Source organism: Bufo bufo, chromosome 2, assembly GCF_905171765.1.
Source record: "Bufo bufo chromosome 2, aBufBuf1.1, whole genome shotgun sequence".
In the NCBI taxonomy this organism is placed as follows: Eukaryota; Metazoa; Chordata; class Amphibia; order Anura; family Bufonidae; genus Bufo; species Bufo bufo.
This window is the reverse complement of record NC_053390.1, coordinates 810524474-810550081: the sequence shown is the minus strand read 5'-3', so window position 1 is coordinate 810550081 and position 25608 is coordinate 810524474. Positions and strand designations below refer to the sequence as shown.

Genomic DNA, 25608 nt, shown 5'->3' with positions numbered 1-25608 from the left:
ATAGTGTACACAGAGGAGACTGCGGGCAGTGTACACGGAGGAGACTGCGGGCAGGGTACACGGAGGAGACTGCATATAGTGTACACGGAGGAGACTGCGGGCAGGGTACACGGAGGAGACTGCAGGCCGTGTACACGGAGGAGACTGCGGGCAGTGTACACGGAGGAGACTGTGGGCAGGGTACGGGGAGGAGACTGCGGGCAGGGTACGGGGAGGAGACTGCGGGCAGGGTACGGGGAGGAGACTGCGGGCAGGGTACGGGGAGGAGACTGCAGGCAGTGTACGTGGAGGAGACTGCAAGCACTGTACGCGGAGGAGACTGCATATAGTGTACACGGAGGAGACTGCGGGCAATGTACACGAAGGAGACTGCGGGCAGTGTACACAGAGGAGACTGCATATAGTGTACACGGAGGAGACTGCGGGCAGTGTACACAGAGAAGACTGCATATAGTGTACACGGAGGAGACTGCGGGCAGTGTACACGGAGGAGACTGCGGGCAGGGTACGGGGAGGAGACTGCGGGCAGGGTACGGGGAGGAGACTGCAGGCAGGGTACACGGAGGAGATTGCAGGCAGTGTACACGGAGGAGAATGCAGGCCCTGTACACGGACGAGACTGCGGGCCGTGTACACGGAGGAGACTGCGGGCAGTGTACACGGAGGAGAATGCAGGCAGGGTACGGGGAGGAGACTGCGGGCAGGGTACACGGAGGAGACTGCATATAGTGTACACAGAGGAGACTGCGGGCAGTGTACACGGAGGAGACTGAGGGCAGGGTACGGGGAGGAGACTGCGGGCAGGGTACACGGAGGAGACTGCATATAGTGTACACGGAGGAGACTGCGGGCAGGGTACACGGAGGAGACTGCAGGCCGTGTACACGGAGGAGACTGCGGGCAGTGTACACGGAGGAGACTGTGGGCAGGGTACGGGGAGGAGACTGCGGGCAGGGTACGGGGAGGAGACTGCGGGCAGGGTACGGGGAGGAGACTGCGGGCAGGGTACGGGGAGGAGACTGCAGGCAGGGTACACGAAGGAGATTGCAGGCAGTGTACACGGAGGAGATTGCAGGCGTATACGGGAAGAGACTGCAGATAGTGTACGTGGAGGAGACTGCAGGCGGAGTACATGGAGACTGCAGGCAGTGTACGTGGAGGAGAATGCATGTAGTGTGCGCAGAGTTGACTGCAGGCAGAGTACACGGAGGAGATTGCAGGCGTATACGGGAAGAGACTGCAGATAGTGTACACAGACGAGACTGCAGGCAGTGTACGCGGAGGAGACTGCAGGCAGAGTACGTGGAGGAGACTGCAGGCAGTGTACGTGGAGGAGACTGCAAGCACTGTACGCGGAGGAGACTGCATATAGTGTACACGGAGGAGACTGCATATAGTGTACACAGAGGAGACTGCAGGCAGAGTACGTGGAGGAGACTGCAGGCAGTGTACGTGGAGGAGACTGCAAGCAGTGTACGCGGAGGAGACTGCAAGCAGTGTACGCGGAGGAGACTGCATGTAGTGTGCGCGGAGTTGACTGCAGGCAGAGTACACGGAGACTGCAGGCAGTGTACGTGGAGGAGACTGCATGTAGTGTACGCGGAGGAGACTGCAGGCAGTGTACAGGGAGGAGACTGCAGGCAGTCTAATACTCTTCACTTCTGGCCATACGTCCACATCTCTGAGACGTCCTCTGTCACTAAGTCTTTCTCTGCACCTGTAATGCCCCAGAGGTGCATAACCACCTTTTACACCTCTCCACTATCTCTTATGGTTGATTCAATGTCACCATGTGTATTTATTTCAGGTTCAAACACTGTGCATTTCGTATTTTGCAACTGTTATGTGTAAGTGTTGTTATGTACCTGGTTCACCAGCAGGTGGCAGCAAGCTTGGCAGAGCTACTTTACCTAGAATGTAACCCTTCTTGTCCATTCTAGCTCTCTCTAAGAGAGGGAGGGACTAGTTAGTTAGAAGTAGTTCAGAGTACCCACTGCTAGGGGAAGGCTGTGTTCCAGCCAGCAGAGCACCTTCAGCTCTGCTGGACATAGAGGCCCAAGCTACAAGCCTCAGAAGCCAGGGATAGAAAGCTTCTCTGGATAAAGCTAGAGACAGACCAGACTACAGAAAGTAAAGTACAGCAGAAAAGAAAGGAAAATATTCCTATTTAAGCCTGTTAGCACAGCAGAGCCAGAGAGCAACAGATGAAGAGCAGAGCCGAGTGTGTTTGCCTGCCAGGATTTATGCCAAAGCCTGCTTGTAACCAAGACAAAGTTGGAAGATTGTTTTCTGATAAACGTGTATGCAGGTAAAGCTGTTATGAACGTCACCACAAGGTCTGGACTCCATTTATTTCTTCATCCTCTTCATCAACAACCCCCCCCCCTTTCATTGCTGCGGAGCCAACTCCTAGGGTCCAGTGTATCCAGGTAGGAGCACCGTGACAAGTGCAACACCATTAAGGGACATTTTAGGCCACCCTACACCACTCTGGCATTCATACCGTGGGTACCACCATATCACTAAAAGGGGTCCTGTCTCCTTGTTGCTTCATTGCAACTGGCGTCACGACAGAACAAGTACTCTTTTATACTCTTAAAGGGCCCTGGGGGGAGGCTCCCGCTGCATACCTCCGTCTCTCACACAGTCTCTTTCTTTCTGTTCCTCTCACTCCCTCTGTCTCTCCGTCTTCTCCCCTCCCTTGTATCATTCTTTCCCTCTCGAATCCGCTCTCTACAGATCCCTCTCCTCTCACTTCACCCCCGTTATCTCTTTTCTTTCTGCCCCTCTCTATTCTCCACCTTCTGTTTCTTATGACACATTCATACACACAGATGATAATACTCACACACACATTTATACATACACATACTCATACACACGTACATTCATTCACAGCCATACACTCATTCACGTATTATTAGAGTACACACAAAGAATTATGCATAGAAATTCAGACAGTATACAGACATTCATACACACATGCATACAAATGAATACACAAACATTCATACACAATAGTAACAAAGTTCATACACACATGTGTACAGTTCACACACATTCATATATTCATAATATGCACACATATTCAAACATTGTATACACATGCATGCAAAATAATACACACACTCATACATTCACATACTTATACAGTACACATGAATTAATCAAGATTCATACACATACATGTATCCATTCACAGCCATAAACACATTAATACAGTGCATACACATATTCACCCAGATTCATACACACATTCATATATTCACATACAGTATTTATACAGTACGCATATAATCATCCATATTCATGCATACACAGATTCATACACAGACATTCATACTCTTACACATTCATTCGCAACCATATACACATTAATACGGTGCATACTCAGATTCATACACACATTTATACACAAACATGCACACATTCAAACAAATACATATACACCCTCATGCACGTACTGTACATACATATGCCGCACACTCATACAGTACATATACATGCTCGTGCAGTTTTTATGTCCAGTACTATACACACATACTATTCACATCTCCCTCCTTTATTCTATCATGCACTCATACACTCCCTGTATTATATTAGCACGCTGTTTTAATGCTTTTTAAACACATTTATGTATACGGTATATACATACATACAACGTACTCTATGCACACGGATATGGTCGTATAGCATTCTGACGCATTCACACTCACAACTAAAACGGCTCCAAAAACAGTACAAAGTGTTAAGCTTAACGGTACGACCATGCGGCGTGGTTGTGTTGCGGTCATGACGCAGCCGCGCTGATGTTGAGAACCACGGGGCATAAAGTTAACTAACCAATGAAGACTGCACTGTTTAGTCGGTCTGCATTGTTAATGGCCATGTTGTATTGAAGGTGCCGCGCTGCCATTAACAATGCAGACCGACTAAACAGTGCAGTCTCCATTAGTTAAAGGATAACTGTCCTATTTTCATAAAAAAATAGATTTTGGCATATGTTACTGCTGCAGCAGCATTATGCATAAAGCAATCTTTAGTTTCTTCACTTACCACTGTTTTCCTTGAGTTTTCCCCTTAGTTACGGCTGTTTTGAATCCTACATTATGAGGATCTTCTCAAGATGGCTCCTCTGCCAGTTCTCTGAGGCCAAAACTGCATTCCCTCAGGTCACATACAAACTTGCTGTAGCCAGCAGCTTCCTGCCAGCCAATCAGATTGGATTACTGAGAGACACGCCTCCTCACTCTGAAGCCTAATGCAGGCCTGCAGTGTGAAGGACCGCCCCTCCGTCTTCCTAGCCGGAGACAGACGAGCCCTAGCAACGGTCTTTTAAGGGAGCGGTGGAAAGGGACAGAGGACATTAATGAAAGCTGTTATTATAAGGTATCTCCGGTATACATGCCTAGCTCTAATAAACTATCAAATAAAAAAAATATGACAGTTATCCTTTAACAAGAGCAGGGGCGTAGCTATAGGGGAAGCAGCTGCTTTGGGGCCCGGACTCAGAAGGGGCCCACCCAGGAGGAGCAGTAAAAGAAGTTATTGTCAGGGGCCCCTGAACAGTATTATACAATGACAGTATATACAGTGAGATGACATACAGCATATACATGTAGAAGACATACGGAGCGGCTGCCGGGCCTGGTCTGAGAGAGTGATCTATACTAGCCGCAGGAGTGGGGGTTGCATGAGAGGTGGGGTTTGCGAAGAAGTTACTGGGGGATGGGGGGGTCCCCCTGTCAAAAATTTGCTGTTGGGCCCAGTCATTTCTAGTTACGCCACTGAACAAGAGCCAGCTGCGACCCATACGACCACAGAGCAGCCGCTTCGCAACTGCGACACGACCGCGCCATATGGTCATACCCTAAAAGTCATCATGAGGCTCTTAATATAATGGGGTGTTAATCACTGATTGGGGTATCCCGGGACTTAGCTAGTGATGACCTTTCCTTAGAATAGTGTAGTGTCCCGCTATGTGTTATTTAATGTATTGTTGTATCAGGCTGTAATTCCTATTACCAGGCTGTTAGAGGTCATTACATCTCTTCGCCCCTAGGTGGTGCTAGCATCACTTACATATATAGTCAGGGGTGTACTAACAGGAAGGAAGTGAGTAGTGGAGGAGGTGAACAGGCCTAGTCCACAATGTAGCGGCCATTTTAACCTCTTGGCCCTGATACAGCCAAGGGAGTACAGAGAGCAGTATTCCAGCAGCACAGACCAGGGAGTCTACGTCTGGATATAAAGTCCAGTGGAGGTCAGAGCTGAATTAGCCAATGGACTTCACAAGCACCAGTGACCGGGAGGAACCTGAAAGTAGCTGGACACAGCCGGGTGATTCTCCTTTACCATATGCCTCTATGGACATAGTGGACCTTGATTCTTCAGAGAGCGTCCTTACCAAAGAATGGAGCAGAAGACGGATGCCTGCCATTAGGAGCCGCCCTGTGGATTGTACTGACCTGAGTGCTAGAGAGTAGACAGAGGATAGACGGGTATAGCGAGAGAAGGTTACAACTACCTAGCCTGTTATAAGGAATACAGCTCAACCACTATTCGGATTATTGCTTTGCCATATACATGAACTGTCTGAAGACAAGTGATCTGGTAAGGCTACTTTCACACTAGCGTTTTTCTTTTCCAGCATAGAGTTCCGTCCTAGGGGCTCTATACCGGAGAAGAACGGATCAGGCATATCCCCATGGATTCTGAATGGAGAGCAATCCATGCGCAGACCGAAAAAAATAAATGCCAGATCAGTTTTTCCGGATGACACCGGAAAGACAGATCCAGCATTTCAATACATTTTGAACTGATCAGGCATTTTTCAGACTCATCAGGATCCTGATCAGTCTTACAAATGCCATCAGTTGGCATACGTTTTGCCGGATCCGGCAGGCAGTTCCGGCGACGGAACTGCTTCCCGATCACTCTGCCGCAAGTGTGAATGTGCCTAAAAGTTCTGATGTTTACTGCAATTGACTCCTCATTCTTCCTACCAACTTCCTTTGCACCTTACGGTGCTGGCGTCACGAACAACCGGGGTGCCAGCCTCAAAAGCACCCTACGCACCTCAACCACCATCTGGCTACAGAGTGCCCCAGAGGATTTAGAGCTGTCTTCCCCATCACTGCACGCCGGCCCAGGGAGGCTCTGCTAACTGTCAGTAAACTACTACTACCCCCATCGGCCCACCGTAGCTCACGTGTTGCCCCTGCGGACCCGGTGGCTGTAATAGGTCATCACTATCAGATCAGTAGGGATCCGACACCCCAACACCCATTGATCAGCCGTTTTGGGCAGCTGCCAGTACAGAAAACAGTCAGAAGCAGAAGGCCCCATCCACTGTGTCATTTCTGGCGCCAGCAATGTCCACTACAAAGTGGATGGAGCCTTCTGCAACCGGCTCTCTCCACTGTATGGCGGCTGCTCAGACTTCTAATTCATGGAGATGCCAGATGTCGGACCCCCACCAATCTGATATTGATGGATTTCCCATTTCCAACAGTTTACCATTATTACACACAGTGCAACATAGCCAGGTCCCAACAATGCACAGTATCTGTTATCAGCAGCTTGCTGATGGTTTCCAGCCGGTAAAATAATGATTTAATACAGCACAGAATGCAATGAAGCAAAAAACCTATGCCAAGCAGGCACTAGAAGGATATAGTATGTAAGAGACATGGTGCTGTGAACATAGGAAATATGCAGCAGAACCCTGGTGCGTGTAGTGCTTGTTGATGGTTTCCATAGAAACATATTTGTTTACACGCTCACATGAGAAAATCAGTCAGGGAAAATAATAAATATGTGTTGCGCCACGCTGGATTTACATCTGCTGATAATATAACCAATATTTGTAAAGGGCGGCGTTATATACACATACATGGTACCTACAACATAGTTTATTAGGCTGAAAAAAGACATTTGTCCATCCGGTTCGGCCTGTCATCCTGCAAGTTGATCCAGAGGAAGTAAAAAAAAAAAACTGAGGTAGAAGCCAATTTTCCCTACTTTAGTTTAGGGGAATAAAAAATTTCTTTCCCGACTCCAATCAGGCAATCAGAATAACTCCCTGGATCAACAACCCATCTCTAGTAGCTATAGCCTGTAATATTATTACACTCCAGAAATACATCCAGGCCCCTCTTGAATTCCTTTATTGTACTCACCATCACCACCTCCTCAGGCAGAGAGCTCCATAGTCTCACTGCTCTTACCGTAAAGAATCCTCTTCTATGTTTGTGTACAAACCTTCTTTCATCACAGCCACAATCCTGATTTGTGGCAGGACTATGTTCTCTTCACGGGCATCGATGCCCCTTTTGATTCACCCCATAATCTTACTGGCCTTTTACCATTTAGTATGTACGGGTGACTTGCATTATTCCTTCCCATGTGCATAACTTTACATTTGTCAGTGTTAAATCTTATCTGCCCAAGCCTTCAATCTATCCAGATCCCTCTGTAGCAGTATACTGTCCTCTGTAGTTATATATAGTGTAGTGTGTGTGTGTATATATCTACACTCACCTAAAGAATTATTAGGAACACCTGTTCTATTTCTCATTAATGCAATTATCTAGTCAACCAATCACATGGCAGTTGCTTCAATGCATTTAGGGGGGTGGTCCTGGTCAAGACAATCTCCTGAACTCCAAACTGAATGTCAGAATGGGAAAGAAAGGTGATTTAAGCAATTTTGAGCGTGGCATGGTTGTTGGTGCCAGACGGCCGGTCTGAGTATTTCACAATCTGCTCAGTTACTGGGATTTTCACGCACAACCATTTCTAGGGTTTACAAAGAATGGTGTGAAAAGGGAAAAACATCCAGTATGCGGCAGTCCTGTGGGCAAAAATGCCTTGTGGATGCTAGAGGTCAGAGGAGAATGGGCCGACTGATTCAAGCTGATAGAAGAGCAACGTTGACTGAAATAACCACTCGTTACAACCGCGGTCTGCAGCAAAGCATTTGTGAAGCCACAACACGCACAACCTTGAGGCGGATGGGCTACAACAGCAGAAGACCCCACCGGGTACCACTCATCTCCACTAATAATAGGAAAAAGAGGCTACAATTTGCACGAGCTCACCAAAAGTGGACTGTTGAAGACTGGAAAAATGTTGCCTGCTCTGATGAGTCTCGATTTCTGTTGAGACATTCAAATGGTAGAGTCCGAATTTGGCGTAAACAGAATGAGAACATGTCTCCATCCTCTGATGGCTACTTCCAGCAGGATAATGCACCATGTCACAAAGCTCCAATCATTTCAAATTGGTTTCTTGAACATGACAATGAGTTCACTGCACTAAAATGGCCCCCACAGTCACCAGATCTCAACCCAATAGAGCATCTTTGGGATGTGGTGGAACGGGAGCTTCGTGCCCTGGATGTGCATCCCTCAAATCTCCATCAACTGCAAGATGCTATCCTATCAATATGGGCCAACATTTCTAAAGAATGCTATCAGCACCTTGTGGAATCAATGCCACGTAGAATTAAGGCAGTTCTGAAGGCAAAAGGGCGTCCAACACCGTATTAGTATGGTGTTCCTAATAATTCTTTAGGTGAGTGTATATATACAGTATACTGTCCTCTGTAGCATACGCACACAGCACAGCTAAATACACCCCATGAAAAACACAGCTTTGCTATAAATCTAACATATATACACATAGGACTGCTATATAAACTTAAAGGGAACCTGTCACCGGGATTTTGTGTATAGAGCTGAGGACATAAAAACGTCAGGGACAGGACTCATCTCAGGTTAATTTGCATATGTATCAAATCGTTTTTTTTACACAATAAAAGCACACAGAGCTATGGGGACTGGGTATTGCGGATGTGATAGCGGCCATCTAGCAACCTATGTCCTCAGCTCTATACACAAAATCCCGGTGACAGGTTCCCTTTAACAACCACAGAGCTCTCTGTCTCTCTCACACTAATCTCTTTATTAACCCCTTAAAAGACCATTTTTTATTTTTCCTCCCCACGTTCCAATAGCCATAACTTTTTTATTTTTCTACTAACATTTTTATTTTTAATACTATCTGTAAAAAATAGGTAAATTCTGCAAAAGTACAAAACAAACAGCAGGTGGCAAAAGAGAGCAAAACAAACCCCCAAAAATTCTTTAGAGGAAACCAGTCACCTCCAAAAGTGATATAAAACTGCCAGCATTACCTTATAGCAGCCCCCAGTCTGTAACTGATCATGTGTGTGAGACAGAAATTCGTTAATCCATACTTCAAACATACTTGTTTGCAGTCAGGCGTGAAGTCAAGGGGGCAGCGGCCTCCTTGCTTCAAGTCAAGCAATGCCCGCCTTTTCCCCGCCCCCTCCTGACTATGATTTACATATCTACCATTCCTTGGGATCGTGCCAGCCTGGCGCCTGCGCGGTGCGCCGCTTGTGACTGCACGATCCCATCTCGGGCTCCTGCAGTCAGCCGGGCATAATGTTGTAACTGCGCATGCGCCGGCCGGGTCGATTCGGCGCACGCGCGCATCGGCAATAATCAGCATGCACGCTCGCGCCGGTGAGTTGTATTCACAGCGCGAGCGTGATCACTGGATTGCCTTTAAATATAACTCGCCGGCGCGAGCACGCACGCTGATTATTGCCAGCGCGCAATAATCTTAATACATCTCTTTCTGTCTTGACCACTAACGCTGTTCCCTCTTTTATTTCAGATTTTTCTGATGTATTTTCTGAGAGTGGTTGCCAGGGGTTACCCCCACATCGGTAATATGATTGTCCAAATCTAGGTTATATAACCTCTCTGAACCCGAAAGAGCGGCCATGCGAGAGTATATTGCCGAGAGTTTGGCTAAGGGACATATTAGACCTTCCAAGTCCCCAGTGGCGGTGGGGTTTTTCTTTGTAAAGAAGAAAGAGGGAACCCTTAGGCCATGCATGTACTTCCGTGAGATCAATCGTATTACGGTCTGTGATCCGTATCCCCTTCCTTTGATTCCTGACTTGTTTAATCAGATTGTTGGTGCCAAAGTGTTCTCCAAGTTAGACCTTAGGGGGGCATATATTCTGGTCAGGGTCAAGGAAGGTAATGCCGTTTGGATTAACTAATGCTCCTGAGGTTTTTCAGCATTTTGTTAATGATATCTTTCATCATCTGGTGGGGAGGTTTGTTGTTGTGTATATGGATGACATATTAATTTATTCTCCAGATATGGAGACTCATCAGGATCACGTGAGACAGGTGTTACAGATCCTAAGAGAGAATAAATTGCATGCTAAGATGGAGAAGTGTGTATTTGCAGTTCAGGAAGTGCAATTCTTGGGTTACCTACTCTCATCTTCAGGTTTTTGTATGGATCCTGAGAAGAAGGTCCGTGCTGTGTTGGACTGAGATTTACCCGAAAATCTGAAAGCGCTTATGCTGTTTTTGGGATTCACCAACTTCTACCGTAAATGTATTTTAAACTACTCGACTATGGTCAAACCTTTGACAGACATGACTAAGAAAGGTTCGGATGCCTCAGTCTGGTCTGATGAGGCATTACAAGCCTTTTCTGCAGTGAAGGAATGTTTTGCTTCTGCTCCCATACTGGTGCAACCTGATGTGTCACAACCGTTCATTGTGGAAGTTGACGCATCCGAGGTGGGGGTAGGAGCAGTTTTGTCGCAGGGTCCTTCACCTAGTAAATGGCGCCCATGGGCTTTCTTCTCTAAGAAACTCTTGGCCACAGAAAGGAATTATGAGAGTTGCTGTCCATTAAGTTGATTTTTGAGGAATGGAGTCATTGGTTGGAAGGAGCTATTCATCCTATTACTGTGCTTACTGAACACAAAAATCTGGCTCATCTGGAGTTGGCTAAACAACTGAACTCTAGGAAGGCCAGATGGTCATTGTTTTTCACCAGATTTAATTTCATTGTCACCTATCGCCCTGGGGTTAAGAACGTCAAGGTTAATGCTTTGTCGCGTAGCTTCCCTGGGAGGGTGATTCCAAAGATCCTGGTCCGATATTGTCTGAAGGGGTAGTCATATCTGCCCTATATCCCGACCTTGAGGCAGAGGTGTTGGAGGCCCAGGGATATGCACCAGATTCTTGTCCTCCGGGAAAGTTGTTTGTTCCTTCTAAATTACATCACAAGGTGTTCGAGGAACATCACTGTACGGTTCTCACAGGACACCCTGGGAGCAGATCCACTTTCGATCTCATCTCTCATAGATTCTGGTGGCCCGGGTTACGTAGGAGTGTTGAGAACTATGTGTCTGCTTGTAGTACTTGTGCACGTGCTAAGGTGACACATACTTGGCCTTCCGGATCTTTACTTACGTAACCCGGGCCACCAGAATCTATGAGAGATGAGATCGAAAGTGGATCTGCTCCCAGGGTGTCCTGTGAGAACCGTACAGTGATGTTCTTTAAACACCTTGTGATGTAATTCAGAAGGAACAAACAACTTCCCCAGAGGACAAGAATCTGGTGCATATCCCTGGGCCTCCAACACCTCTGCCTCAAGGTCGGGATATAGGGCAGATATGACTACCCCTTCGGGATATCCAGACCTTGGACTCATTTGTCCATGGATTTACAGATTTGCGTAATTCTTCAGGAAAAACTGTGATTTTGGTGGTTGTTGATCGCTTTAGTAAGATGGCGCACCTTATAGCATTGCCAGGTCTACCTAATGCTAAAACTCTTGCACAATTGTTTGTCGATAACATCGTAAAATTACATGGTATTCCTTCTGATGTGGTGTCTGATAGGGGGACTCAGTTTGTTTCCAAATTCTGGAAGGCGTTCTGTACTCGTCTGGGGGTACAATTGTCCTTCTCTTCGGCCTTTCATCCTCAGTCGAATGGATAGACTGAACGCACTAACCAGAATCTGGAGACTTATTTGAGATTTTTTGTCTCGGAGAACCAGGAGGAGTGGTCTTCATTTTTGTCTTTAGCCGAATTTGCCATAAATAACTGTAGATAGGAGTCCACTGATAAGTCGCAGTTTTTTGGGGCATATGGGTTCCACCCGCAATTTGGCACGTTTTCTGGTACGGAAACTTCTGGTATACCAGAAGAGGAACGATTTTCCTCTTCTTTGTCCTCTGTTTGGCAGAAGATTTTAAAAAATAGGCAATAAGTATAAACATATGGCTGAGGGGAGACGTATGAATGTTCCTGACCTGAAAGTGGGTAATTCTGTGTGGCTGTCCACAAGAAACATTAAGTTAAAAGTACCCTCTTGGAAGTTGGGTCCAAGGTTTATTGGTCCATAAAATACCATTGGCATTGTTAACCCAGTTGCCTTTCGTCTTGAACTCCCTCAGGCTTTGAAGATTCATAATGTGTTCCATAAGTTGTTGTTGAAGAGATATGTCGAACCTGTTGAACCGTCCTCCTTGCCTCCTGCGCCTGTCATGGTGGATGGTAATCTAGAATTTCAAATAGCCAGGATAGTGGACTCCCGAATTCTCCGTAGATTCATCCAGTATCTCATCCACTGGAAGGGTTACGGACCAGAAGAGAGGATGTGGGTTCCAGCAGCCGACGTTAAAGCTAATCGTCTTGCGAAAGCTTTTCACAGGGCTCATCCGGATAAAGATGGCCCTGGGTGTCCGGAGGCCACCCGTAGAAGGGGGGTACTGTCACGGTCCCGCCTGTGACAGGGATTAGAAGATCGAGGAGATTGGCTGCACATGATTGACAGTCTCTTTGGTTTCACCTTTCTGTGTTGTTGCTGTCTCACCTCTTGTCTCAGATGTAGCTTAAGTGGTCTTTCTTTCCCTGTATTTAGTCTGGCCTCACCCATCATGCTATGCGATTGATAGCTCCTTGTTTGTGGAAGTCCTGGTGTTGGTTCTCTCTGACTTCCTGCTCGTCTCTATACTTCTGGAAGTTAAGCTTATTTTCTTTGTTGTTTGTTGTTTTCCCCTACCTGCTGATATTAGGCCTGAAGGGGTCTCCTATTCCTTCATCTGGGACAGAATAGGCCATCCGTGTCCTGACACTATATGCAGGGCCCTGTTAGGGTGAGATTGGGATTAGGTTCCTGCGTATGAACATTCCTACCATCAAGGTCTGTTTATACTGATAGCAGTCAGGGCTCGGCGTAGGGACTAACTAGGTGTGACCATTTCCCTTTCCCTAGGTTCCAGGCCTAATACCTTTTCCCCTCCCTTCTGTGTTCAGTGTGGAGTGTATTTACCACACTGCGCCGTGACAGCAAAGGTGTAAATATAGAGGTAAGGAGGTTCCAATCCTGATCCTGCTCTACTTCTGTGCAACCCAGAGAGGAGAACCGGTGGGAGGTCAATTTACTCTTATCTCTTACTAGTGGGCCAGTCTTTGTTGGCATGAACCAGCACCACCAGGAGGAGCACTAAATTCTCTGTGGGGCCCTCTATTGTTGGTGGTTTAGTTTAATAATTGTTAAAACTGAATAGATACAACCACAAAGCCTTCCCTGCATATAGTATATGCTGCTATAGGGATATAAGGGGTGAAAAGGAAGCCTAGCTTACAATAGCAACCAATTAGATTGATTTTTTTCATTTTCCAGGGGAGCTCTGGAAAATGAAAGGTGCAATCTAATTGGTTGCAACTATTCCTTTTCACCACTTTTAATAAATCTTTCCAATTAGTCACATGGTTGTAGTAGAATAAGATATACCGGTAATAGCACTGGATCTCTACAGTATTACAATCTGCCCAGTTTTTTATTTTCCGGAAAAATTAACATTTTTTTTTTTATACAAGTGAGAAATTATTTAAGATTCCGGAGGGGTGGTAGTATTTCTTCATATGGAAAATGCCAACTAGACGTTCTCTTTAAGGAGATATAGTACCCTCTGAATCCTGACCTAGGCCTCTCAGCCAGTTAAGCCAGTACTCTCTGATGAGGGACAGTATCTCTGAAACAGCAGTCTGTAGATGAGGTGCTGGCTAAGTAATTATCTATGTCATGCCTCAAGGCCTGTGTACAAGGTTGAGCCTTGACTTACTGGATAGCCGTCTTATATATCGAGGCATCAGAGGCTTAGCCTTCTTATCCTATTGGAAAGATATGATTTGCTACTTCTTCTAATATAAGAATAAGCAAAAAGAGGGGTGTAATACAAAGTAAAGACACAGGATTACCACGAAAACATTGAGTCAACAGGCCTCAGTTATCAACACTGTCTAAAAGGAAAACTGTCTTTGGCCGCCGACAGACACACCACATTAGTTGGACCGTTAGTTATACCTGCACTGTTAGGTTTAGGACAGTCATCAAGCCCTCCTTTGGTGCACTAGTGGCGCCGGATTAAATACCGTGGCGACCGTAAACTTGTATCTTATTTTTACTTGATTATCTTGCCCTATCTCTGTCCCCTGATACTTCTGGAGCAACCAACCATTACCAAACGTGTTGGGATAGCTTTTTGTTAATAATATTATTTTTTTTTGGGGGGGGGTTTGGACATTCATTTTAGTATTCCTTCCCCTTTTCCCCTGACAGGGTATAAGTTAGGGCCTCATAATAGAGACAGGGTCCGGACGGGGCCGCCTTTATCAGGGCGATGACTCCGTATTTAGGAGGTCATTAGGGTATAATAGACCTGATAGGGCATTTATAGGGAAAAAAAACATTCTTTCCCCTGCCCGCCGTACCAGTACCTGCTCGAAAAGACCCGCAATTCAAGTGTCTATCAACCATTTGTCTTCTATCAGCATACCGGTAAGTCCTTTCCTTTCCAAGAGTATTTTTGTTATTTGTCTGTTTTGGTTTTTAGATACGATCAGATTAAAAGCTGTTAATTAATTATTCTTTTGAACATGTGGTCCTTTTAAAAACTGTCTTTGTTGCCAATAACAACCATACACAGCTCATTTTTTTTAAATTGTTTTGATAAAATGAAAGCTGCACTGTGATTGGTCAATGAGTATCACCGAGTGACTGCCTATATGTATGTGACCACTGCAGATTATACAACATAAGACTTTTTATACATTAGTATATATATATTCCTCTGTCTATATCGATCAATGTTATACCAGACTTCTATATAGTGTATAATACAGAATGTATACAGGACTTCTATATAGTATATAATATAGAAGGTATACAGGACTTCCATATAGTATATAATACAGAATGTATACAGGACTTCTGTATAGTGTATAATACAGAAAGTATACTAGATTTCTATACAGTGTATAATATAGAAGGTATACAGGACTTCTTTATAGTATATAATATAGAAGGTATAAAGTACGTCTATATAGTGTATAATATAGAAGGTATACAGGACTTCCATATAGTATATAATATAGACTGTATACAGGTCTTCCATATAGTATATAATATAGAAGGTATACAGGACTTCCATATAGTATATAATATAGAAGGTATACAGGACTTCTATACAGTGTATACTATAGAAGGTATACAGGACTTCCATATAGTATATAATATAGAAGGTATACAGGACCTCCATATAGTATATAATATAGACTGTATACAGGTCTTCCATATAGTATATAATATAGAAGGTATACAGGACTTCCATATAGTATATAATATAGAAGGTATACAGGACTTCTATACAGTGTATACTATAGAATGTATACAGGACTTCCATATAGTGTATAGTATAGAAGGTATACAGGACTTCCATATAGTGTATAATACAGAATGTATACAGGACTTCTATATAGTGTATAATACAGAAGGTATACAGGACTTCCATATAGTATATAATATAGAAGGTATACAGGACTTCCATATAGTATATAATATAGAAGGTATACAGGACCTCCATATAGTATATAGTATAGAAGGTATACAGGACTTCCATATAGTATATAATATAGAAGGTATACAGGACTTCCATATAGTATATAATATAGAAGGTATACAGGACTTCCATATAGTATATAATATAGAAGGTATAAAGGACTTCCATATAGTATATAATATAGAAGGTATACAGGACTTCCATATAGTATATAATATAGAATGTATACAGGACTTCCATATAGTATATAATATAGAATGTATACAGGACTTCCATATAGTATATAATATAGACTGTATACAGGACTTCCATATAGTATATAGTATAGAAGGTATACAGGACTTCCATATAGTATATAATATAGAAGGTATACAGGACTTCCATATAGTGTATAATATAGAAGGTATACAGGACCTCCATATAGTGTATAATATAGACTGTATACAGGACTTCCATATAGTATATAGTATAGAAGGTATACAGGACCTCCATATAGTATATAATATAGAAGGTATACAGGACTTCCATATAGTATATAGTATAGACTGTATACAGGACTTCTATATAGTGTATAATATAGAAGGTATACAGGACCTCCATATAGTGTATAATATAGACTGTATACAGGACTTCCATATAGTATATAGTATAGAAGGTATACAGGACCTCCATATAGTATATAATATAGAAGGTATACAGGACTTCCATATAGTATATAATATAGAATGTATACAGGACTTCCATATAGTATATAGTATAGACTGTATACAGGACTTCTATATAGTGTATAATATAGAAGGTATACAGGACCTCCATATAGTGTATAATATAGACTGTATACAGGACTTCCATATAGTATATAGTATAGAAGGTATACAGGACCTCCATATAGTATATAATATAGAAGGTATACAGGACTTCCATATAGTATATAATATAGAAGGTATACAGGACTTCCATATAGTATATAATATAGAAGGTATACAGGACCTCCATATAGTATATAGTATAGAAGGTATACAGGACTTCCATATAGTATATAATATAGACTGTATACAGGACTTCCATATAGTATATAATATAGAAGGTATACAGGACTTCCATATAGTATATAATATAGACTGTATACAGGACTTCTATATAGTGTATAATACAGAATGTATACAGGACTTCTATATAGTGTATAATACAGAAGGTATACAGGACCTCCATATAGTATATAATATAGAAGGTATACAGGACTTCCATATAGTATATAATATAGAAGGTATACAGGACTTCCATATAGTATATAGTATAGAAGGTATACAGGACTTCCATATAGTATATAATATAGAAGGTATACAGGACTTCCATATAGTATATAATATAGAAGGTATACAGGACCTCCATATAGTATATAGTATAGAAGGTATACAGGACTTCCATATAGTATATAATATAGAATGTATACAGGACTTCCATATAGTATATAATATAGAAGGTATACAGGACTTCCATATAGTATATAATATAGAAGGTATACAGGACTTCCATATAGTATATAATATAGAAGGTATACAGGACCTCTATATAGTATATAATATAGACTGTATACAGGACTTCCATATAGTATATAATATAGAAGGTATACAGGACTTCCATATAGTGTATAATATAGACTGTATACAGGACTTCCATATAGTATATAATATAGAAGGTATACAGGACTTCTATATAGTGTATAATATAGAAGGTATACAGGACCTCCATATAGTATATAATATAGAAGGTATACAGGACCTCCATATAGTATATAGTATAGAAGGTATACAGGACTTCTATATAGTATATAGTATAGAAGGTATACAGGACTTCCATATAGTATATAATATAGAAGGTATACAGGACTTCCATATAGTGTATAATATAGAAGGTATACAGGACTTCCATATAGTGTATAATATAGAAGGTATACAGGACTTCCATATAGTATATAATATAGAAGGTATACAGGACTTCCATATAGTATATAATATAGAAGGTATACAGGACCTCCATATAGTATATAATATAGAAGGTATACAGGACTTCTATATAGTATATAATATAGAAGGTATACAGGACTTCCATATAGTGTATAATATAGAAGGTATACAGGACTTCTATATAGTATATAATATAGAAGGTATACAGGACTTCCATATAGTGTATAATATAGACTGTATACAGGACTTCCATATAGTATATAATATAGAAGGTATACAGGACTTCCATATAGTATATAATATAGAAGGTATACAGGACTTCCATATAGTATATAATATAGACTGTATACAGGACTTCTATATAGTGTATAATACAGAATGTATACAGGACTTCTATATAGTGTATAATACAGAAGGTATACAGGACCTCCATATAGTATATAATATAGAAGGTATACAGGACTTCCATATAGTATATAATATAGAAGGTATACAGGACCTCCATATAGTGTATAATATAGAAGGTATACAGGACTTCCATATAGTGTATAATATAGAAGGTATACAGGACTTCCATATAGTATATAGTATAGAAGGTATACAGGACTTCCATATAGTGTATAATATAGAAGGTATACAGGACTTCTATATAGTGTATAATATAGACTGTATACAGGACCTCTATATAGTATATAATATAGACTGTATACAGGACCTCCATATAGTATATAATATAGAAGGTATACAGGACCTCCATATAGTGTATAATATAGAAGGTATACAGGACTTCCATATAGTATATAATATAGACTGTATACAGGACTTCCATATAGTATATAATATAGAATGTATACAGGACTTCTATATAGTATATAATATAGAATGTATACAGGACTTCCATATAGTGTATAATATAGAAGGTATACAGGACTTCCATATAGTATATAGTATAGAAGGTATACAGGACTTCCATATAGTATATAATATAGAAGGTATACAGGACTTCCATATAGTATATAATATAGAAGGTATACAGGACTTCTATATAGTGTATAATATAGACTGTATACAGGACCTCCATATAGTATATAATATAGAATGTATACAGGACTTCTATATAGTGTATAATATAGACTGTATACAGGACTTCCATATAGTATATAGTATAGAAGGTATACAGGACTTCCATATAGTATATAATATAGACTGTATACAGGACTTCCATATAGTATATAATATAGAAGGTATACAGGACTTCCATATAGTATATAGTATAGAAGGTATACAGGACTTCTATATAGTATATAGTATAGAAGGTATACAGGACTTCCATATAGTATATAATATAGAAGGTATACAGGACTTCCATATAGTGTATAATATAGAAGGTATACAGGACTTCCATATAGTGTATAATATAGAAGGTATACAGGACTTCTATATAGTATATAATATAGAAGGTATACAGGACTTCTATATAGTGTATAATATAGAAGGTATACAGGACTTCCATATAGTATATAATATAGAAGGTATACAGGACCTCCATATAGTATATAATATAGAAGGTATACAGGACTTCTATATAGTATATAATATAGAAGGTATACAGGACCTCCATATAGTATATAATATAGAAGGTATACAGGACTTCCATATAGTATATAATATAGAAGGTATACAGGACCTCCATATAGTGTATAATATAGAAGGTATACAGGACTTCCATATAGTATATAATATAGAAGGTATACAGGACTTCCATATAGTATATAATATAGAATGTATACAGGACTTCCATATAGTGTATAATATAGAAGGTATACAGGACTTCCATATAGTATATAATATAGAAGGTATACAGGACTTCCATATAGTATATAATATAGAAGGTATACAGGACTTCCATATAGTATATAATATAGAAGGTATACAGGACTTCCATATAGTGTATAATATAGAAGGTATACAGGACTTCCATATAGTATATAGTATAGAAGGTATACAGGACTTCCATATAGTATATAATATAGAAGGTATACAGGACCTCCATATAGTATATAATATAGAAGGTATACAGGACTTCCATATAGTATATAGTATAGAAGGTATACAGGACTTCCATATAGTATATAATATAGAAGGTATACAGGACCTCCATATAGTATATAGTATAGAAGGTATACAGGACTTCCATATAGTATATAATATAGAAGGTATACAGGACTTCCATATAGTATATAATATAGAAGGTATACAGGACTTCTATATAGTATATAGTATAGACTGTATACAGGACTTCCATATAGTGTATAATATAGAATGTATACAGGACTTCCATATAGTATATAATATAGAATGTATACAGGACCTCCATATAGTATATAATATAGAAGGTATACAGGACTTCTATATAGTATATAGTATAGAAGGTATACAGGACTTCCATATAGTGTATAATATAGACTGTATACAGGACTTCCATATAGTATATAATATAGAAGGTATACAGGACTTCTATATAGTATATAATATAGAAGGTATACAGGACTTCTATATAGTATATAATATAGAAGGTATACAGGACCTCCATATAGTATATAATATAGAAGGTATACAGGACTTCCATATAGTATATAATATAGAAGGTATACAGGACCTCCATATAGTGTATAATATAGAAGGTATACAGGACCTCCATATAGTATATAATATAGAAGGTATACAGGACTTCCATATAGTATATAGTATAGAAGGTATACAGGACTTCCATATAGTATATAATATAGAAGGTATACAGGACTTCTATATAGTGTATAATATAGACTGTATACAGGACCTCCATATAGTATATAATATAGAAGGTATACAGGACTTCCATATAGTATATAATATAGAAGGTATACAGGACTTCTATATAGTGTATAATATAGACTGTATACAGGACTTCCATATAGTATATAGTATAGAAGGTATACAGGACTTCCATATAGTATATAATATAGAAGGTATACAGGACTTCTATATAGTGTATAATATAGACTGTATACAGGACCTCCATATAGTATATAATATAGAAGGTATACAGGACTTCTATATAGTATATAGTATAGAAGGTATACAGGACCTCCATATAGTATATAATATAGAATGTATACAGGACTTCCATATAGTATATAATATAGAAGGTATACAGGACTTCCATATAGTATATAATATAGAAGGTATACAGGACTTCTATATAGTATATAATATAGAAGGTATACAGGACTTCCATATAGTGTATAATATAGACTGTATACAGGACTTCCATATAGTATATAATATAGAAGGTATACAGGACTTCTATATAGTATATAGTATAGAAGGTATACAGGACTTCCATATAGTATATAATATAGAAGGTATACAGGACTTCCATATAGTATATAATATAGAAGGTATACAGGACTTCCATATAGTATATAGTATAGAAGGTATACAGGACTTCCATATAGTATATAATATAGAAGGTATACAGGACTTCCATATAGTATATAATATAGAAGGTATACAGGACTTCCATATAGTATATAGTATAGAAGGTATACAGGACTTCCATATAGTATATAATATAGAAGGTATACAGGACTTCCATATAGTATATAATATAGAAGGTATACAGGACTTCCATATAGTATATAATATAGAAGGTATACAGGACTTCTATATAGTGTATAATATAGAAGGTATACAGGACTTCTATATAGTATATAATATAGAAGGTATACAGGACCTCCATATAGTATATAATATAGAAGGTATACAGGACTTCCATATAGTATATAATATAGAAGGTATACAGGACCTCTATATAGTATATAATATAGAAGGTATACAGGACTTCCATATAGTATATAATATAGAAGGTATACAGGACTTCCATATAGTATATAATATAGAAGGTATACAGGACTTCTATATAGTATATAGTATAGAAGGTATAAAGGACTTCCATATAGTATATAATATAGAAGGTATACAGGACTTCCATATAGTATATAATATAGAAGGTATACAGGACTTCCATATAGTATATAATATAGAAGGTATACAGGACTTCCATATAGTATATAATATAGAAGGTATACAGGACTTCCATATAGTATATAATATAGAAGGTATACAGGACTTCTATATAGTATATAATATAGAAGGTATACAGGACTTCCATATAGTGTATAATATAGAAGGTATACAGGACTTCCATATAGTATATAATATAGAAGGTATACAGGACTTCCATATAGTATATAGTATAGAAGGTATACAGGACTTCCATATAGTATATAGTATAGAAGGTATACAGGACTTCCATATAGTATATAGTATAGACTGTATACAGGACTTCCATATAGTATATAGTATAGAAGGTATACAGGACTTCTATATAGTGTATAATATAGAAGGTATACAGGACCTCCATATAGTATATAATATAGAAGGTATACAGGACTTCCATATAGTATATAGTATAGACTGTATACAGGACTTCCATATAGTATATAGTATAGAAGGTATACAGGACTTCTATATAGTGTATAATATAGAAGGTATACAGGACTTCCATACATTGGATCCATCATTTTGATGGCTCTCATGATTTCCTACCTTCCCTACCACACACCATGCATATCTTTCACAAATCTGAAATAGGCAGACTATTCCCACGCTCTTTCATCCAACCTCTGCCAGCCATCCCGTGGCACCCAGGCTGTCCACGTCTCTTACCTGTCCACGCTGATGACACACAGGGTCATGATGGAGGCTGTGCAGCACATGACATCCATGGCTATGAAAACATTGCAGAACACTTTGCCAAAGAGCCATTTTCCACCAACTAAGTCTGTTATGATGACAAAAGGCATGACAGCGATGGCCACCGAGAGGTCAGCAGCGGCTAAGGACACCACCAGGTAGTTGGAGGGCTGTCTGAGCTTCTTCACTATGCACACTGAGATGATCACCAGGCTATTGCCAGCTATGGTGAAGATGGTGATGATGGATAGCACAACCCCAATGACAATCTTCTCAATGTCCCCATACAGCAAGATGTCCTTTCCACAGTCGGTGACGTTGGTGTGGTTGACAGTGGCCAAGTCTTGTTCAGTAGTAATTAAAGGTCTGTCAGTCATGAATGCAGGTGGGAGAAGGTTTTGTGGGGGACAGGGTGGCTGGGCACTGTATGGAGAGAGATGGATGGCTGCCTGTGGACTGGACTGGACCTGTATTAGCATCCCCCTTCCTTGATGTCCTCAAAGATGCCAAGGTTGCCAAGATCCTCGGGTAGACTCCTGGAGAAAACAAGAGCAGTGGGATAGGAGGACATAGATATGTATATACATAGGAGCCTGTGATATATATATAAACACCTCATAGACATTATAATCATGATGAATTCAACATCTTACATCCTGTGTGTCCTTTATTTCTCATCTATCAAAGCCCTCAAAGAGACCTTCCATCCCGAGAAGATTGTTTCCACTCCAAATAATTCTAAGCGAGTTGGAGCTATTTGTTCAGCCGTAGGTTTCCTGTGTCATCTCTCATTAAACTAAACATCCAGGGTCTCCTTCTACCTCTGGCAGCCAGGTAGTGGCATCTCCGAAGACTGTCTCAACCTATCGAGTTCATCCGACTTTCCTACCACAAAGCCTAGCCAGATGCAAGCTCCTCAACAGTAACACCCATCCCTATGTGCTATTGACAATCACTGCACTCATCCAGCAAGCCTGTACTGTATGTAGTCTAAGGCGTGCAACAAAGTACAGATGTAGCAGAGGCAGCTTGGTAATCTAGCTCTTATGATGAATGCACTGGAAATGCAGTCCAAAGAAGCACTCTAGAGGCTGTGAATTGCACTATGCAAGGATCCAGCTTGTTAACAGTTAAATGTGACATTGGCTGGTGCCGGCAAAGAAGGACACCCAGGTCTAGTGGTAAATGAAGCAGAAAGTGCAAAGCTTGCAGAGTCAGTGCATATGGCTTATATAAGGGGGCGCTCATGCAAGACTAATAGGTGGATAACCCACATTCGGCGCAGTCTATAGGGTCAGGCTATATTACCTTCTGGGTATAGGGTGCACTTTAAGACTCCTTCAGTCACAGTCATCTTCTTGATGCCACTCTTGGTTCTTCAGGAATAAATCCAGTGTTGCTGGGTGCAGAAGTCACCCCTCTCAGGTCTCAGCATGGTCCAGAGCCTGTTCCCCTGTGCACCGTCCTGGCTGCAGGATCATTGTGTGCAGTCACTTCCCATACATTCCTCCTGGCAGAGCTTGTCACACACTGCTGCCATCCCTGGAAGCTGCCAGCCCTGCCTCTGCCCTCTCCTCCTGCCACTCAGGACTCTACTTCTGCAGCAGGAGTCACTTGCTTGCTCTGATGATGTCACATTCCCCCAGCAATGAGCAGCAGCAGGGGGCTTATCTGATCTTAGTGATGCATGGAGTGGATGTGGAGAAGGAGGCGCAGCTCCTTACCATCCTGAACTTGGCTTCTTCTCCACATAAAATGCATTTTTTTTAATTAATTTTTTTATTAATGAAATTATGAGGAGAACTTATCTCAATATTAAAACATGTTGCACTGGGTGAAGGCGATGTGGAAACGGCTGGCGCAAAAATGGGCATCAAGGAGTACTTTTAAAGGGATCTCCCACTGCAGCCAGCCTACAGAGGTTTATGTCCCATATCAAATTCAGTGGAGGTCAACCTGGTCCGGACAGGTTCTAGACATAAAAACCGGCATCGGAGTGGGCGGACGGAGACTTTTTGTAGATCTGAATACGGAACTGGCTTTAGGCTTCTGATCTTAGGCTGTGTTCACACCAGGTTTTTGTCCTCGGGATAGGTCATCAATATCTAATCGGTTGGGGTCCATCTGGGGTTGCCACCTTTCCCAACAAAAAATACCAGCCAAGTTAATCCACAACCCACACCCCAAAGGGGGTGTGGTTGTTGGGGCGTGGCCTGACACAGGGTGTTAAGTCACTATGTCATAATGTGGCTCCCAGTATTAATAATGCCCCCATTAGTGCCCCTGAGTAGTAGTAATGCCCCCATTAGTGCCCCCACTAATAGTAATACCTCCATTATTGCCCCTAGTAATAGTAATGCCCCCATTAGTGCCCCTGAGTATTGGTAATGCCCCCATTAGTGCCCCCACTAATAGTAATACCTCCATTAGTGCCCCTAGTAATAGTAATGCCCCTATTAGTGCCCCCAGTAATAGCAATGCCTTATTATTGCCCCCAGTAATAGTAGTGCCCCTATTAGTGCCCCCAGTAATAGCAATGCCTTATTATTGCCCCCAGTAATAGTAGTGCCCCTATTATTGCCCCCAGTAATAGTAGTGCCCCTATTAGTGCCCCCAGTAATAGTAGTGTCCCCATTAGTGCCCCCAGTAATAGTAATGCCCCTATTAGTGCCCCCAGTAATAGCAATGCCCCTATTATTGCCCCCAGTAATAATAATGCCCCCATTAGTGCACCCAGTAATAGTAATGCCCCTGTTATTGCCCCCAGTAATAGTAGTGCCCCCATTAGTGCCCCCAGTAATAGCAATGCCCCTATTATTGCCCCCAGTAATAATAGTGCCCCTATTAGTGCCCCCAGTAATAGTAGTGTCCCCATTAGTGCCCACAGTAATAGTAATGCCCCTATTAGTGTCCCCAGTAATAGTAATGCCTCTATTAGTGCCCCCAGTAATAGTAATGTCCCCATTAGTGCCCCCCAGAATTAATAATGCCCCCATTAGTGCCCCTAGTAATAGTAATGTCCCCATTAGTGCACCCCAGAATTAATAATGCCTCCATTAGTTCCCCCCAGAATTAATAATAC

General features: G+C 41.3%; 1 protein-coding gene across 1 annotated transcript in view; it reads right to left on the bottom strand.

The window, feature by feature from the left end:
• LOC120991841 (5-hydroxytryptamine receptor 7) overlaps nt 1–24087 on the bottom strand; it is an 87160-nt gene extending 63073 nt beyond the window's left edge. The window contains exons 1-2 of the mRNA XM_040420592.1: nt 23835–24087; nt 22500–23062 (exon numbers count right to left, since the gene is read on the bottom strand). Coding sequence (XP_040276526.1) covers nt 22500–23005 — 506 coding nt within the window. The 5' untranslated portion in view covers nt 23006–23062; nt 23835–24087. The remainder of the gene's footprint in view (nt 1–22499; nt 23063–23834) is intronic.
• Nucleotides 24088–25608: the final 1521 nt, after the last annotated feature.